Source organism: Corvus hawaiiensis, chromosome 27 (genome assembly GCF_020740725.1).
Source record: "Corvus hawaiiensis isolate bCorHaw1 chromosome 27, bCorHaw1.pri.cur, whole genome shotgun sequence".
In the NCBI taxonomy this organism is placed as follows: domain Eukaryota; kingdom Metazoa; phylum Chordata; class Aves; order Passeriformes; family Corvidae; genus Corvus; species Corvus hawaiiensis.
Genome location: NC_063239.1, coordinates 1,145,771 through 1,163,569, shown reverse-complemented (window position 1 = coordinate 1,163,569; position 17,799 = coordinate 1,145,771). Strand labels below are relative to the sequence as shown.

At 43.2% G+C, this 17,799-nt stretch overlaps 1 protein-coding gene across 2 annotated transcripts in view; it reads right to left on the bottom strand.

The window, feature by feature from the left end:
• Window positions 1–2,103: 2,103 nt before the first annotated feature.
• Window positions 2,104–17,799, bottom strand: part of EBF2 (EBF transcription factor 2) — a 120,101-nt gene continuing 104,405 nt past the window's right edge. Inside the window, exons 11-16 of one of the 2 annotated variants that reach the window (XM_048287482.1) lie at window positions 13,896–13,984; window positions 12,671–12,736; window positions 12,401–12,578; window positions 10,393–10,578; window positions 8,949–9,116; window positions 2,104–3,108 (exon numbers count right to left, since the gene is read on the bottom strand). In XM_048287482.1, the coding sequence (XP_048143439.1) occupies window positions 3,077–3,108; window positions 8,949–9,116; window positions 10,393–10,578; window positions 12,401–12,578; window positions 12,671–12,736; window positions 13,896–13,984 (719 nt within the window). In that variant the 3' untranslated portion in view covers window positions 2,104–3,076. The remainder of the gene's footprint in view (window positions 3,109–8,948; window positions 9,117–10,392; window positions 10,579–12,400; window positions 12,579–12,670; window positions 12,737–13,895; window positions 13,985–17,799) is intronic. The other variant, XM_048287484.1, reaches the window with a different exon arrangement.

The window sequence follows — 17,799 nt, the reverse complement described above, 5'->3', positions numbered from 1 at the left end:
ATTTAAAGTGACAAGCTGCTACTCTCCAGCAGGTGGTCTGGAAATTCCTATTGATCTGGAATATTTGCCAGACATAGAATGTTGAGCCTATTTGATAATCAATTTTAGAAGTAGCCTGTACAGAGAAGGACAAGGGGAATATTCACCATCTTCATACTTTGGAGCTGTTTGGGGATTTTAGTAGGTGGGAATGGAGGAAGGGATTTGACAGAATGAGCCTGGTTCATCAAGACAATTTTTGGAATTAGAACTCAATGTGTTTTCACTGAAATTTACGGAAGTTTTAATCCCAGCTCTCCCAGTCCTTAATCCGTTTTTATCCCTGGATAAATGCATAATTCCAAACATGAATTTGGACCTCCCACTTAGCCCTGCTGGGATACCAGTACCTATGAATATACGAAATACTTGGGGGGTTTTGTTGTTGCTGTTTTGCTGTTTGGAATGTCCAGGTCAGACCCTGTGCCCCGTTGTGTTATTAGAGGTACAGTGACAACTCCAGACTTTTAAACATCTGTGATTCCTTGGTATTTCAGAGCTCCCTTGGTTTCAGGGGTGCTGGTTGACCTCCAGTGACTGCCACATCCTTGGTGGCACAAAGGGCACTCAGAGAACCTGTAGAGACAATCAGCCTGCAGTCGCAATTAACAGGGATTTATTTTATTTCATTTTTTCTGGAACTCAGTTTCAGTAGCCTGGCTGTGAAAGCCTAACTCTATCCATGTTTCTTAAACCCGCATTATTCTCACCAAATCTCTCTTTAAATTGTCAATTTGCTGATAGAAGTTGGGCCTTGAGTTGTAGAAGAGATTAACCCCCCTAGCCCTTTTCAAAATGGGACTCAATGGCATTGAGAAGGCACCGAATGAAGACAATGCCAAACCTCACAGCACGGTCAGCAAAGCAAAGCCCCTTCCCAACAAGTGGGACATCTTCAGGAATGGCCAGAGCAGCCCAGTTGGTGTCTCCAGTCCCTCCTTTAAAACTCCACGTGCAGTGAATGGGTTTATCCCATAAACTGACCTGTGCACTACACCAGGAAAGGGAACTTGGAGGACCTTGTCCCATCCCTGGAAGTGCCCAAGGCGGGGTTGGACGGGGCTTGGAGCAGCCTGGGACAGTGGGAGGTGTCCCTGCTCATGGCAGGGCTGGCACTGGATGGGCTTTAGGGTCCCTCCCAACCCAATCATTTCAGGGTTTTCTGATTCTGTGCCCTACTCTCCTGCACAGGCAGCCCTGTGCCCAAACCGTGTCCTTCACGTGAGGCTCCATCAGGTGATCCCCCCTCAGCCTCCCATCATCATCGAGCTGTGGATCTGCAGAGAGGATTTTTGGCTCTTCCTAATCCCAATCAGCTCCACAACAGCTCCAAATGAGCTCAGCCATGGAAGTTGTCCCAGTTTGGCCATCCCGAGCCCATCACAACTTCTACCATCCCTAAAGATCACCAAGAACACAATTTTCCTTATCCATCCATAAAACTACTGGCCAAATGGACAAGTTCAGATCCAGGGGCCTTATTTAGGGTTTATTGATTAACATCAAGGTGTTTCCATGGGAACAACTCTCCATGCAGCCGTGAGTTGTGTGAATTTTAGAGGGGTCTCCGTAGTGTAGATGATTTTTATTCTTTTCCCCACTAAAAATGGCTTTCCAACACCCAAATTCTTTTGAGTGCTCTCTGGTTTAGTTGGATAACTCGTAACTGATTTTATCAGACTTGTCCTCACCTTCCAATTTCAGGAGAGGTGATGCAAAGGAGAACTAAACTCTTTTTTTAGGCTAAAATGCAGAAAAATTCAAAGCAATTGATTACCTCTATGAACTTCATTATATAACTGGCAAATACTTACCATTTTTAATGACTCAGGATAAAAGTGCATAAATCATTCCAATACATATTCACCCTTTATAAATGCACCCTTAATATGAAGCATAACTGAATTTAAGGTGTTCTAACTACATGGAAAACCCCAGAGAACCCTTCCCCTCCTAATTCATACATTGAACCTATAAAATAAACTCAGTACCTCATGAAAAATCCGATTCACTCAAATCCCTAAGTGCCACTCACTCGTCAGCTGGGTCTTTGAGACTTAGCAGTTAATCTTAGTACCTGAATAGTTTAATTGAAGCAAAAAATGGAAAGGGGGGAAAGATGAGGAGGGTGAAAAATTCCTACATGACCTGTTTAGCACAATGTAGGTAAAAGTTTCTGAGGGTTTTGTTAATCAGAAAGAATCCTATACATCCTTGCTCATGAATTCAGTAAGAGGGGGAAAACAGTGAGGAGCAATTGCAGCAGTAATAATATATCTCAAACTTATCACTACATTTTTGCATCATCTTTCTTCATTGTACAACTGGAGGAAAAAATCCAAAAAAGGGTTTAATTTCTACCTCTACATACAATAAGTTACAAGTTTATTTATTTAAATAATTGTAAAACATCTTACATTTTTTTAAAGAGGTTAAACTATAAGCAAATACACACATACACCAAAGTTCCATCATTCATGTCTGTTTGTCCTAGAAATTCTTTCATGCTGGTACCCTGTTTTGTTGAATTGTTTTTTCTGCATAAACTAAATCGATATCTGAAAGGCTCCATAGAAAATAGAAACTTCAACTTTTTTACCCCTACAAAGTAAAACAAATTGTATCCAAAATATCAAGCTTGAATCATTTTGCCAATTTCTTTTTTTCCTTCGAATATGTTACAAATCTTAGGAAGGTTTTCGTGTCTTCCAGGAAAGACTTTGCATTTCTGATTCCATCCTGCCAACTCTTGTTCATCCTGGCTCTTGCTGATTCTTCATTCCCAGTGTTTGAGGAGTTGATGTGGTTGTGTCAGAAATATGAAACAGGTAAAAGATGCAGACTTCTATCTTGTCCAATCCATAAAAAATGTTCCTTTTTTTTTTCCCTGGGCCTGGCTTTTCCCCAAAAAAGAGCTTGTAGTGCTATTTTTTTCCTTTTAGTGGTCCATCACAATAAGTAGTTTTGTGCTGTAAAAGAAAAATGAAAAAAAAAGAGGAAAAAAGGGAAGAGGGAGAGTAGCAAAGCTGCCCCTTCCTTACATCGGGGGAACGACAAGACCAGTCATGGCTGAAAAAGAAAAGCGAAAAAGATGAAATTGTGGCAAAATGTTATGGAACAAAATATATTCGAGCCCTTCATCCTCCTGTGAGCAGTCAGGAATCACAGAAGGGCCTGATCTGAGGTTAAATTAGAGTTTTAGTGTCTTTAAATGTTTGGGTGCTGTAATGAGAACTGTGAGAACTGACCGTGACACAGGCAATGGGCAAAGGGCTATTCCAGGGGAAAAGGGCAGAAATTTCTTCCTATGAGGGTGGGAGGGGCTGGGATGGAATTCTCAGAGCAGCTGGGGCTGCCCCTGGATCCCTGGAAGTGCCCAAGGCCGGGCTGGATGGAGCCTGGAGCAGCCTGGGACAGTGGGAGGTGTCCCTGCCATGGCAGGGGTGGCACTGGAGGAGATTTAAGGTCCCTTCCCAAACCACTCCATGATTTTCTGATTCTGTGAAAAGCCAAGGCCCACCAGGGTAATTAAGAGGATGCAAGAGAGAGGATTAATTCAATGCACATGCATTTCCAGAAAAACCTTCCCATTTTTGGGTGCTTATCTCTGGAGAGAAGCCCTTGGAGATGGACATTGCTCAGAACTGTCCCCAAAATTCTGACTTCTCAAGCTGAACACTCAAAACCATCCTCAAAAACCAAAACCGAGCAGCGTCTCTGCTCCTACCCACCCTGCTCATCTGCTTGGAAGGGCTGGGAGCAAGGAAAGGTGTGGAAGCCAAGGGAATCCCTCCCTGTGCTGCTGGCAGGACCGAGCCAGGGAATTCCAAGCCCTGAAGCACGGGCCAAGGCCCAGGGCTGGGTTTTGCCAGTCTGATTCCAGTGGAAACAATGGAGCAGCCTCACTTCCTCGCTGGGTTTGCCCCACAGTCTGAGCCACTGCAGCCTTACCTGGCACACTCCCAGAACTCTGCGCTTATGTAAATTATTTATTAGTCACTCTCCTGCCTTTAATTGCAGCTCCACTCCTCGTAACCAACAGCAGCAACATTTGGAGCTGCCTGGAACCGGTGCTGCTCCCCAAGGTTTTGAGGAGTAAGTTGAGTTTAGATGTATTTATACAACAAATGAGTGAGTCACGTTTTCAAAGGGGCCTCGGTGCAGTGCGAGGTCCTAATCCTGCAAAGATTTACGTTCACTGGAATTTGTGGGATTATTGGTGTGCTTAAAGCCCCGTCCCCCTGAGAATTCTTTTCACCTTTTTGTTGAGAGGGTTTACAAAAGTGCTTTGGGCAAGTTCATGAGCTAACACGAGCCTGTCACTGGAGCTGTGTTTTTAAACAATTGTGGATACGGTCTGTGATTTAGTACAATAGGAAAATAAATATTTTCATATTTTCTTACTGACTGGGGCCGAAGTCCCGGCCAATTTTAGCAGATAGCTGAAAGAGAAAGTGAAACCCAACAGCCTGAAGTCAAACAGATACTTTTTGTAATTGCTTTGGAATTTGCTGTTGTTCCTCATGTTTTCAACCCTAAATAAAGCAGGTAAACACTTTCATGCCTGTTTCTGGGATATGTGTGAGTGCATTAGAAGAGAGGATTTCTGATGACACCAAGGATGCTGCTCCATTCCTTCTCCTCACCCCCAAACCCCAAAATAACCCAAATGGAGAGCTGGGCATTGACCCCATGCCTGCCTTTCTGTCCTTAGAAAGGAAAACCTGATTTAGTCTTGGATTTCTGCCCTGCTCCAGGCTCTGCTGGGCTGGAGGAAGAGGTGAGCACGTGCCCTGCGTGCTGGCTCCATCCCACAGGTATCCCAGGGGAGCAAATCCTCCTGCTCTGCTCCAGGCAAAATCATCCAGGCTGGCTGCAGGAGTTTAAACTGTTTGTCTGAGGTGTCCTGGCTGGGTCTTTTGCCTGAAGCCAGTAAAGGAGCTCCTGCACAGACGGTGCCTGGCTTGTCCCCATCTGGGGTGACCTTTTCTGGCTGTTGGATGTCTGGGCACAGGGGCTGCACCCCTGGAACAGCTCAGCATGGCTTAGTTTCAGCCATTCAGGGGCTGGTGCCAGTGTAGTTTGAGCTCTGTTCCCCAGGAGTCAGTCCATAATGGCATAAATGCTTTTTTGTGACACTATTTTTACAGTATTTTCACTTTTTTTAATTAGGGAAAACTTCCAGCAAAGCAAAGTGAAGTTTAAACCTGAGTTTCTGCCATGTCTCTTCAAAAATATTTTGAGAATACTTGTAGATGCATCATTTTGGGAAGTTTCTTAGCTTTAAATGAAAGTACATTTTTTACTGTAGGGTTAGAAATATTAATAATAAAATAATATATGTATTGGAATGGAACAGGTTTCCCAGAGAAGCTGTGGCTGCTCCATCCCTGGAAGTGTCCAAGGCCAGGCTGGGATGGTGGGAGGTGTCCCTGCCCCTGGCAGGGGATGGCACTGGATGGGCTTTAGTGTCCCTCCCAACCCAAACAGTCCCGGGATTCTGTGATTCCATGATATGATTAACAAGTTCTAGAACACAGAAAATCCAAGCAAAGCCCAATTTGTGTCACTGGCATTTCATTCTCAGCCTCTCCTCCTGCAACAAAGAACGAGTCAGTCGAGGAATATTGGCTGGAATTCTCACCTGGTTTTCCCCAGCTCATCTCAAGGCTTCTCTCTCTTTTCACACACCCTGCTCTGCCCATTTCCACCCCACCTCCACTCCCCGTTGGGGCTGCACTGTCAAAAGCCTATTCCCAGCCCGGATCGCTTTTTATTGAATGTTTGGGAGGTTTGGATTAAGGTCTTACACTGCTAGCAAAGCTGTAATTATTTTTGCCTGTATTACTATATATTGAATCGATGTAACTTTTCAATAAAGGTGGTTCAATGCAGGACACTCCCTGATGAGTTGGGAATATAGCAACCACCAGTCATTATCCCAGAGGGTCTTTTTTTTTCCTCTTGGAGGGAAATGGAAAAAGAATTAGAGATGAGCCTTATTGTATTAACCTTGACAGCTTGCAATTATCAACTGAAACACTTGATTAAAATTGTCACAAGGTTGGAGAATTTTTTTATAAATAAATAATCAAAGATGGGTAGTACCCAGATGATCTGGTGATAGGCACCTTTAATGGGTGTAATTAATAATCATCATAAGCCTGGAGAGTACAAGTGGCCTTTGGAAAACTGTCTTGGCGTGGAAAAGGACTCGCTGCCATTCCAGCATGAGAACTGGGAAGGGGATTCACGCTGAATTCCAGGATCATGGAATGGTTTGGGGTAGAAGGGACATTAAAGCTCATCCCATCCCACCCCCTGCCAAGGCAGGGACACCTCCCACCATCCCAGGGTGCTCCAAGCCCCGTCCAGCCTGGCCTTGGACACTTCCAGGGATGGAGCAGCCACAGCTTCTCTGGGAATTCCATCCCAGCCCGTCCCCACTCTCACAGCGAGCAAATCCTCCTAAAATACATTTTTGGAAAAAAAACCCTCCCTGTAAACTGCGTGAATAATGGGGATGCAAATCTGAGGACGTAGATTGCACAGCTGCTCCTGTTTAGGCTGGTTTAAGCCAGGCTTAAACACTGCTGTGGTTGATATCTATCGAAGCTATAATCTAGATTTTCATTGCTGCCTGCAAGGAAAGTGGCATGCTCTGAGGGGCTGGTAAATAATGATGATGATGATGATGATGATGATGATGATAATAATAATAATAATACTAATAATAATGATGATAAAGATTATCATCCTTTAAATGTAAATATATAGGTCTATAATATATATAATTATTATCATATATTGAGGAGATGTTTTGCACATATTATGGGTGGGGAAATTCAGAGTTAATGGCCTTTGGGAAGGGGCCTGCACATATTCACTGCTTGCCCTGTGCTTCTGCTATTCTCTCTCCAGCAGCATTTACTGATGCCTAAATTTGATAAATAAGTAAATAAATCCTAAATTCCACGCCCAGCACACCTATCCCTGGTTTCCAGCCCCAGGGGATGGCCTGGCAGAGGGGATTATCCATCTCCCACTGCCTCAGTCCAGGCAAGAAGCCTCTTTGGGAGCCTCCCGTTGACTTTTTGGCCACATCTGTCTGTCAGCACTGTGGGAACGTTAATTTGGATATCAGGCTGTGTGTACCTGGATCCTTTCCAGAGCATGTGCTCCCCAGCTTGCATCAATTTAAATATTTCAGCTGGAATTTGCATCCATGGCTGGAAGAGTTCAACAGTTACCAAGACCTGGCCTAACAAACCTTGTTTCTTCTTGTTGTGTCACTGACCAGTCCTGTTTTGCTGGGTACTTAAATTTAACAGCTGTAGAATATTAATATACTTATGTCTGTGTTGATGTACAGGGAGAAATCCCACAAAGAAAGGGACGTGGTTAATAAACTCTGTATCCATTTATCTCTGCTTTTGCTAATTCTGCAATTATTCACAACCTTAACTCCTAGATTAATCCTGACCAGCTCAGGAGTGGGCTTTGATCAGTGAAAATGGCTGGATGTCAGGTTTTAGCTTTGAGATTTTGTAATATTTAGTACTAAAGCTCCATTTTTAGAATCTCTCATTGATTACTGATCTATAGACTGGATAAAATATGATGTGAACACCAAATGGCAAAAGTGGCACCACCTGGTTTCTAGTACTTTATTTCTTCATGGGTTGAAAGGGAGATAAACCCTTTCTAAGCAGAGCCTTGAGTGTTACCTTAAGGAAAATGATTTATTTAAATACTCCAGTAGATTTTTGATTTGTCCTTTTTCTGTCTCCCAGGAACAGCCTGAGTGGTTTTCTCTCTGATTTGTGTTTAGCATCACCGCAGGTAACTCCTTAATATTTAGGCTCAACAGTTAGACAAGTTTAACTTTAAAACAGACTTAAATCTGCGCATTCACATGGTGAGATCAATGGATCTACCCATTCATGGGGAGAAAATGATCTTAGAAAAGTGTGGATTTTCATGTAATTGGGGCAGGGGAAGAAGCTGTTTCAGAATTCTCTGAGTTAGCTTTTAAAAACGTAACTGGTTTTGCTCAGCACACTTAGAATTTCCTTATTACATAAAATAATCACACTTTCTGCAAGTCCCTGTGGCCCAGCTAAGGGTTTATATCACACCCAGCCCAACAGGTGCTGTTTGTGGGGCTCATTTGGAATTACCACTGGCTCTTGGCACGGCTCAGTTCCCAGAGTTGTGTTTCCTAGGCTATCTCTAGTGAAGGCTGAAGGAGCCAGATGACTTCCCAGGCCCTATAAAGGCATTTTTTATGGAGACTTGGAGCATATTTATGTGCTGCACACACCCCCCCAGCCTGTTAAAAGCAAGAATTTGGTACAGGTTTCCATTCTTATCTCACTGCTCACATTTGTTTCACAGATCACCTTTAAAAGGGCTGTAAATGGGCTGTGGGGCTCAATTCCCGGGCTGAGCCTAAACCTTGCAGCAGGTTTGTGTTCTGGACAGAGCTGAGGATTAACTCTGCTCTGTTTAACAAGTCCCCCAAGCCTGAGGAGAAGTCATTCCCCACAAAAGAGCTGGTATTCCACTATATTCCAAGGAAATATGTCCTTGCCTGTGGTGGGGGTTGGAACAGGATCTTTAATGTCCTTTCCCAACCCAAACCACTGTGGGGTTGAAAAGCAACGTTGGGTCAGACCCTTCCTGGTGGAAATCAGTGCCTGGCCCCTTCTTTAAAGCCAAAGGCTTGGATTAGTCCTTTAATCCAGCTGGGCTGGGGCAGGTTTTCACTCCTGAGCCCTGCAGTATCCGTGTGGTGGCACTCGGGTGGTGGTTGGTGGCACTCGGGTGGTGGTTGGTGGCACTCGGGTGGTGGCTGCGTTTACCCAAATGAAAGTTTTCGTGTGAGTTAATAGGAACACGTTGCTCACCTCTGAACCCATTCCCGTTGCCACTGGAGCAGGCTGGAGAGGGGGACCCTTGGGGTCTGATGACAGGAGCAAAGGCACTCTTCTGTTTGACGGCGGGGAACACGGAGGAGGAGAACGGGAGGATGGAAGAAGTGCTGGAGGAGCCGACTGTTGGACTTGAAGACATCACTGCCAAAAGAAAAAAAAGGGATTTCTCATCAGAAATTGGGTAAAACTGCTTCAAGAATCCACTGCCTGCTTCCTTGTTTTGCCTCTCAAAGGAGGTCTCATTCTCTCAGTGAGTATACTTAGAGTAAGTCTGAAGTAGAGAGGGAGTTAAACTGAATAGTTCAGAAGAAACAGTGCTTAATTCTTTCCAAATTAAGGGTGAAGATGCCAGAAAATTGAAAGTCATCAAGGGAAAAACAGAGACAATAGGAACAGTAATGGCCTGTCCACTCGGTGTCCTTGGAATTTGGGAAGGTTGGCAAATCCTGTGTCTTCCACAGTTTTTTAAAAATTCAATTTCCTTGGTTTCAAGCTGCTGCTTAGATTTTACTCTAAATTGGCTACTTTTAAAAGAAGTGTCTTGCAAGAAATAAGCCCCTTTCTATGTCCAATAACTTGTTAAAGAACTGTTTGCTGAGCTTCCAGAACAATATCAGCCGTTCCTCAGCAAAAGGAGGAACAAATAACAATATTTCATGTGAATTCCCAGGTCTCTTGGAAGTATTAGTTTGAAATCACAGTAACAAGATGCTGGAGACCCAGTCCTTTCCTTATGGAAAGCTCCAGGAGAGGGGATGATGATGATAATAATAATAATTAAAAATAAAATAAAATAAAATAAAATAAAATGAAAATAAAAATAATCTGTTTAACTTTTCATCCTTTTTTAGTATATACACATATAACATATATTTAATGATTCACTTACACTATCTACGTATTTTTTTTGTTTTTCACACATTCCCTAGCCAGAGGGAAATGAAGGTGTGGAAGGAAGAGTGGCTGCTCATGGTGAAACAAGCAGAAATTGAGAGCTTAATTCCATTGTATGCTATGTTTCTGGTTATGAAGTTAATATGGTTCCACAGGAAATTAATCCCCAATTCAGCTCTCAGTTATTGATAATGCCTTCAAACTCATAAAAAACTATTTCAGAGAGGCTTTTACCCAGGATTTGCAAAAGTCTCTGTGCTAAAAGCAGTGGCCACTTGCTTCCTAGAGCTGCAAATTGCACCTCATTTCCCACTGTGGCTTTGCCACTCAGGAATCTGCATAAGGATAAGAAAATGGAGGAAAATCAAGAACAACACCCCAAAAATGGGACCACTTTCTAGTTTGTACCGCAACACACCCGAACACGAAGAGAACCTTTGACAAAACCTGCACTAAAGCCATTTTTGCTGGGTTTTTGAGGCAGGAGGAGGTGGAATGGGTGGAAATGAGGGTGAGGCCGTACATCCATAGGGGGATCCCGTGGGAGAGCCGTTGATGAAGCCAGGGGAGCCTGGCACGCCCAGGTTGGACATGGGGACGTTGCTGTAGCCGTTCATGCTGTTGCTGGAGGTGCTGTAGTTGGACTGCTGGGGGGTGGAACTGGACGAGTACCCTCGGGGGGAGATGCTGCTGGTGTTACGGATGTAGCCTGGAAATAAAGCACATTTCACAACACCTCTGTGGCTTAAATCTTCCTCCTGTGCATTGCCTGCTTAAATAAATGTCATTTAAATCCAGATTGTTTAAGATGTTTAGGTAATACTAATAAAATCAGTGTTTTTTCCTGCAATTTAAGTTCTAAACCAACTTTTTGAAGTGATCTGATGTATATTTTTCCAATAAAATTTGATTTATTAAAATTTTTAATTCACTCCAAGACCTGGACTACATTGTGTGTTTACCCGGGGTAGAATTTATAATATATGGGATTTTCTACTGTTGAATGGGGGAGGGTTTAGTCTTCAAATTATTGTTGAATTGTTTAATTACAGATAAATTACAGATAAAGCAAGTACATTACTAAGGGGAAATTATAACCCATATAAAGTTTGTAGTTTAACTTTTAATTTACTCTACCTGGGAGAAAGAATAAACTGGATAAGTAAAACCGATTTTTGTTGTATTTTGCTAACAAATATTTGAGAGCCAAAATGTAGCCTTTTTTTACTCCAAAAAGAGACCTGAACACTGTAGCTACCAGCATAAAAGGACAAAATAATTATTCCAGCTGCAAAAGGGTTTTTCCATGGAAAAGCTTTCATTGGAGAGATTGATATGAAAATTACATTAAGAGTAGTCGCTGTTTAGATATAATATTTAAGTATATCCAGTCAAGTAAGTTCTGCTCATTTATATTATGAGGTTCTAATTCAGGGCTTTTAAGACCTCAAAAAAAATGAGCCAAATTATCTTCATGATGAGTTTTAACTTGGCAGATAGAAAATTAACTTTATAGGACCTGGGTTTGCTGCCTTAGAGTGTCAAACACAGCCGATTATTGCAATCAGCCACAGTCAGCGTGGGCTGAAAATCAAAATATTCAGGAGACAGAAAAGTTGATAATTCTTCCAATGTTAATACATTGTGTTATGGGTTGCTTTCCTCACAATCAATAGTGTATCTGGAGTAAATGTAATGCATACAATACATGAATATTGGTAAGATTAACACTGAAGCAGCAGCCTTAAAAACACAGGCTTGAAAACCTCTGTGTGAGGTTTTTCCCAGCTGCTGCCATTGCTGTTTGTGAAAACAGAGATATAATCCAAGAAATTAATATTTTGAGGGGGACAGGGAGAGAATTCAGGGGCAAGTTGGTATCAGAAAGCAATCTAAAATTATTTCAGATAAGACATGGGGGAAGCACCACCCTTTGGGATGCCCAGAGTTAAAGCCATCACTGGGCACATGGACAGGCTGGAGAACTGATCCAGGGAAAAACAATTGGTGTTGAAGAATGGTTAGAGGATCAGGGGCATGGATCATTGATAGAATTATGGGATCAATAAAAGAGCTGTAGCAATAGGCCTGTAAGCAAAAGGCCTGTGTGTGAGAAAAACTCTCCATGAGAAAATTCTTGTGTGAAGAAAAAACAGGGCTGGGAACAAAGAGGGAGTTTGAAGATTTGAAGCTGTTCAGATAAGACCGGGAGAGAAGGGAGGTGAACTCTGAATTCTTTTAATCATAACGTAACTGTAGAAGCTTGCCAATGTAAGTCCAATTAGGTAGAAGTAGAAATGCGCTTTGATAAGTTTTAAGCCACTTAGGAGTTAACGAGCTGGTATACTATATAAGTGCCTCTGGATTGCTAATAAATGGAGTTTTGCTCTTATCAACCACATTGGTTTTGGACTGCAATTTTCTCCCCCCGCCAGAGACACCGGGCCCTTGTTCTCCTTTTTACAATTCCAACAGATTGGGAATGTGACTGGATTGGGTTTCCAGAGCTCCGGGAACGCTTCAGGGCTCACCCTGGTTGTTGCCCTGCGCCGACTCGGAGATGCTGACGCCCAGCTGGCTGCCGTAGGAGTTGATGCCCATCATGGAGCTGTGGGCAGGGGAGCTGGACAGCGCCGGGATCTGCGCGGGGTTCCGGGGGACGCTGTACAGCGCCTCGGCGATGTCGGCCGCACGCTTCAGGATCAGGTCCTGCGGAACGGGACAGGGCACGGCTCAGCGCCGGGAACGGGGGAACCTCCCCAGGGGCTGGGGCTGGACCGTCCCACCCCCGCCAGCCTGACCTGGTTGTTGTGGGGGGTCCCATACAGGGCCTCGACCAGGTCAGCAGCTCTCTTCAGCAGCATTTCCTGCGGGGGGGAGAGGGAAAGGGGTGTTTTAATGGCAAAAAATAGCTCTGTTAAATAAAACAAAGTAAAACAAATATACAGTAAACAAAGAAAATAAATAAATAAGAAACAATAATTAAATGAAATATATAATAAATAAAATAAGATTGAAATATATAAATAAAGTAACATAAATATATACTAAATAAAACTAAATATAAAAATTACAATGAATTAAGTAAATATGTGATAAATAAAATACAAATAAATAAAGAAGTACAAAATACAATAAAATAATAAAGTAGAACAGGAGAAAAAATAAATAAAATTAAATCATTAATATAATAAGGTAGAATAGACTAGACTAGTCTAAAATAAATAAATATAACGAGAAGAGAAGAGAAGAGAAGAGAAGAGAAGAGAAGAGAAGAGAAGAGAAAAGAATGGAATGGAATAGAATAGAATAGAATAGAATAGAATAGAATAGAATAGAATAGAATAGAATAGAATAGAGTAATTAAATAAATAAAATAAAACCATGAGCTAGTGTTCTGTCAGGTGACTCCACTGTTTGTGTGTGGTCACTCTGAAGCCTGAGTACCTTCAGCAGGTGCTATTTGCCAGGTACCTGAGGAATTGAAGCCCTCACAGTGGGTCAGAGCAGCCCCCCCAAACCACGAGTCCCTCTGGAGCCACCGGGTGTTGATCCCTGGCCCGGCCATGCCGCGTCCGGGGCTCCTCCGTGACCCGGAGCTCTCCAGAGTCCTGAACCTGCTCCACCTCAGCAGCACCAAAAACGGAGACAAATCCCAGATGTCCCCGTTCCCCAGGAGGTTTCAGTGTTTGCTTTTGCATGGACACACGCACGTGTGTAGGATTCAGTCTATTCCTTGGCATGGACACAGCATTTGGGCTCAGGGATTTGTCACCACGGATAAATGCAGAGGACAAGGACAATGAACTGGGAACATTCCCTGGACTCATTTTAACAGCAAAATTACACAGAGACTGTTTGAGCTCTAACACATAAAAATCAATGTGGGTTCTACACAATCCCATTCTTGCTGGACTTGGTGAACTCAGATGTGATTGTCATTTAAGATATAATTGTGTCTCTTTTATGAATTAGAAGTGAAAGAACACATTTGTGGGCTGAGTGAAATGCTTAAAATTATTTTACCTTAGCTAATCTTTCGGGGTCCCCAGGATGTCTTGGGATGACCTTCTGCAGTCTTTGGAAGCCATAATCTATGGTAGGTTCATTTAAAGCTGGAAGGAAAGCATCAGACCCCACATTATATGAGTGTATCTAAACATGTATTTTTATATGGCTCTGTCTCAATAGGGGAACAAAGAAATCATGACTTCTGCACTTAAAACTGCTCCAGTTTCCCTGTCTGGCTTCTCATCCTCTATCAAAGGCCGAATGAATAATTTGGAAGATGCAGCAGCACTGTCACAAAATACTCCTTTAAGGGTGAATGTTTCACTCTGGACAAAACCATGACAGTAATAAAGCAAATTATGAGACAAATACACTCCAGAGCAGGCCTTCCTGCTGGTTACACAGCCAAGAAATCAGAGAGCTGTGTTTGCTCCTCTAATAAACACATTCCACACACGCCCCCAACGTTTTGCAGTCCCAAAGTAGGGCACAGCTCTTCATTAGACACATTCCCTTCCCCAGTTGTGTGTTCTGCATACGCCGCCACTTCCCTGTAATGATCTTAATCTCTGGTGGATAAACCAGGATATTTTGACCCAGATCCTCAGTTAGCAATAGCTGGCAGAGCCCTACTGGCATCGCTGATGATTTCAGAAAACTTCAGACACTTTCAGAGTCTCTGCTAGGAAATCGCAGCAATAATGATCGAATTCCTGATTATTCAAACTCCAATTTAAATTGGTGCAGAACCCAAAAGTCAGCTTGCAGCCTTCTGTGTGCTCGGGCTCTGCCTGCCTCCAACACCTCAGCGGTGCCACTGTGCACCAACAGGGATGTTTTTCTTTGAGTTTCCTTATTCTTCAGAATGCACATTTTAACACAAACGACACATTCATGCTGAGGATCCTGCGAAGAATTTCATGACACATTTAATAAGTAACATATGTAAGTCCTTTAGCACTACCCTCGCTCAGTGCTGGCTTAGACCCTCTTGTACCGTTTGTGGGACGTTTTGGGGAAAAAAAAGATCTTTATTTTTTTAAAATAACTGGTGGCACTGGCACAGCTGAAAATCCCTCATTGCAAGAGATGCTGATGGCTCTTATTGAACCATCCAAAATATCCTGGCACCTCACAGGAGAGCCATCTCCTGCACCAGGAGAATGAACCCATCAAGTGAGACAGACTTTTACACTGATCCAGGTTCCCTGTTTATCCCTGTCTGCCTTTGGTATAACAACATGAAGGTAAAAGGTCACATTCCCCTCTGAGATACATTTTATATTTACTTTTTATTAAATAATTATGGCATGGCATGAAGTTTAAATATTGCAGGAGATAATCGAGTGGGAATTGAGCAGAGAAAACCCAGACCTGAGAATTTAGTCTTGGCTATACTTAGAATGTCTTTGCTCTCCACTGGGAACCATTCTGGTTTGCTTAAGGAGTTTAATAATACACATTTCAACTGCCACAGAATCTACACCCTGTTTGGGAAGAGGGGTTTTCTGGGGAGTGGGTTATTTTGCCAATAATCTGGAGAATTAGAGGCCAATTCTCTCAAGAGCCTAAACATCATTATTATGTGTCATTTCTCTTCTTGATCGCAAATCTATTAATTTATGTACCTTAAGCTGAAGAAATGTGAAATATATAGGAATTCAGACATATATATATATATATATATATATATATGTGTGTATATATATATAAAGTTACTAAAAATAGCCAATGGGAATATGCTAAATGCTAATTCAGGAAGAAGAAGCTGGATATTATTCAACAAACATTTTTCCAATGGATTGACATGGACATTTTCATCCTGATAGATCAACAGCAGCAAATCATTTCCCGACAACACTGAATTGTTCACGGGACTCAGCCATCCTGAATCAATGTGTACATTATGTCTTTCAGCACAAAGGTTTTCTGTGCAGCCTGCAACAAAATTGCCCACTATTGGTTTTACTCATTAATGGAACAAAAATATCTCTGTCGTGAAATCCTGCTAAAGACCAACATCAAGTATTTGGAGGAGTAAATGACACCTTCCCAACTGGAGGCCAAGGATGGAGAATCCACCAGCAAGTTCAAGCAGCTTCCCCACAATCCCACTTCCACTGAGGAAAGAGCTGCTGGGTCAGGAGTGATTTATGGGTGTGTTACACAGAAATATGGCAGAATTATATCCAAATGCTTTGGGGTTCATGGATTCAGAGACCATAAAGGGGTCTGACACACAAGCAGGCTGGTCATTACTTCCTAGAAATCAGATACCTGAAATGAAAGCCCTCAGAAAACGGACTCAGATACAAAATCTCTTCGGCAACCCTCAAATCCAGAGTTTCAGGCTCAAGGGGTCTCTTGAACTTCCCAAAACATAGTTTAAAAAATTGGGCATGGCATGATATAATGTATGCACAAAAAGAGAAGCCACCTAGGGAACAAGCTGAACTATCAGTGAGCCTGTAAACCTCTCTCTAGCATGACTGCTTTAACAGATTTGTTGTATGAAAGTAGGGAGAGATCCAAATGTGTCACCAGCTACCCGACTTCATTTATGTGAGGCTCAGAGTCTGGACAGTGCTTTCTCTTTGATGTTCTTTACCTCTCAAAACCTGTGTTTTCATCTTAAACACAGCTATTCTGACTCACTGGAGTAGGAGGGGAAGAAGAATTCTCACAGCTGAGCAAGTTTTGCCACGACACTTGGCTGCATCTGCCAGAGCTGCAGCGGCAGCTCAGCCCCTCTCTGCGGGGCCCGGCTGTGGCACCCACCCAGCACAGTGCTGACATTGAAAGTATTAATTATCACACCACACATCAAAGCACATCAGACTGCTGCAGGAGGAGGATGTTGTGAAGATCTGCACGACTTACCCCGAGTGGCAGCAGCTCGTGCTGATATCGCCCTGGGAGATGTGGGAAAGGGCCACATCCCAGGACCTCAGCACAGCTCTGCAGCTCACCTTGGATTTACCCCAGAAAGCAGAGCACAGGGAAAACAGGAGAATCAAAGTCTGGACTACTCTAGAATTATCCTGAACCCATAAAACTGAGGCAGAGGGAGAACAGCGTTTGCAGTGGGACACCCAACCTCTAAGGTGTTAACAGAGAAAAGGCACCCGTGGCCTTAAAGTTTGAATCATGGACTCATGGAATGGCTTAGGTTGGAAGGGACCTTAAAAACGATCTTGTTCTACCCTGCTGCCATGGGCAGGAACACTTTCCACTAGTCCTGGATGCTCCAAGCCCTGTCCAACCTGGCCTTGGAAACTCACATGGATGGGGCAGCCACAGCTTCTCTGGGCATCCTGTGCCAGGGTCTTGCCATCCCCACTGGGAGGAATTTCTTCTCTAAATCTCACCTCAATTTCCCCTCTTGCAGTTGGAGCCCATTACTCCTTGTCCTGTCACTACAGTTCCTGATGAAGGGTCCCTCTCTGGTTTTCCTGTCAGCCTCTTCAGATCCTGGAAGTCTCTTTTTCCCTGTGTCTCTCACAGGCTAAAGCAGTGACAGCAGGAAATGCTTTGTCACCTCAGCTTTTTCTGTCCAAGGGAACTCACTCTTCCTATTTAGAGAGCTCTCTGCATCCTTGTAAGTGTTGTTTCTCACAAGCAGACAACAAGACCTCCAATCTCCTTACAAGATTTAGCAAACCAGCACCTTCCCCTCCCTGGATCCTGGCACGGAGGCAGATACAGCACAGCCCAGAGCCCAACCTTTCCCACAGATGATTTTATATTGCTTTGCTCTGACAAGGTAACCCCTGGAGGATTTCTGCTCAGCAAGGAAAATTATGTTCCAAATCTCCCTGATATACACATTTCCAGGTTAGCATCTCTGTGACAAAGTAAATGCAGAGCTGTGATCAAAGCTGAGCTAGGAAAGCCTACAAGATGTGCCCTCAGCTGGCAT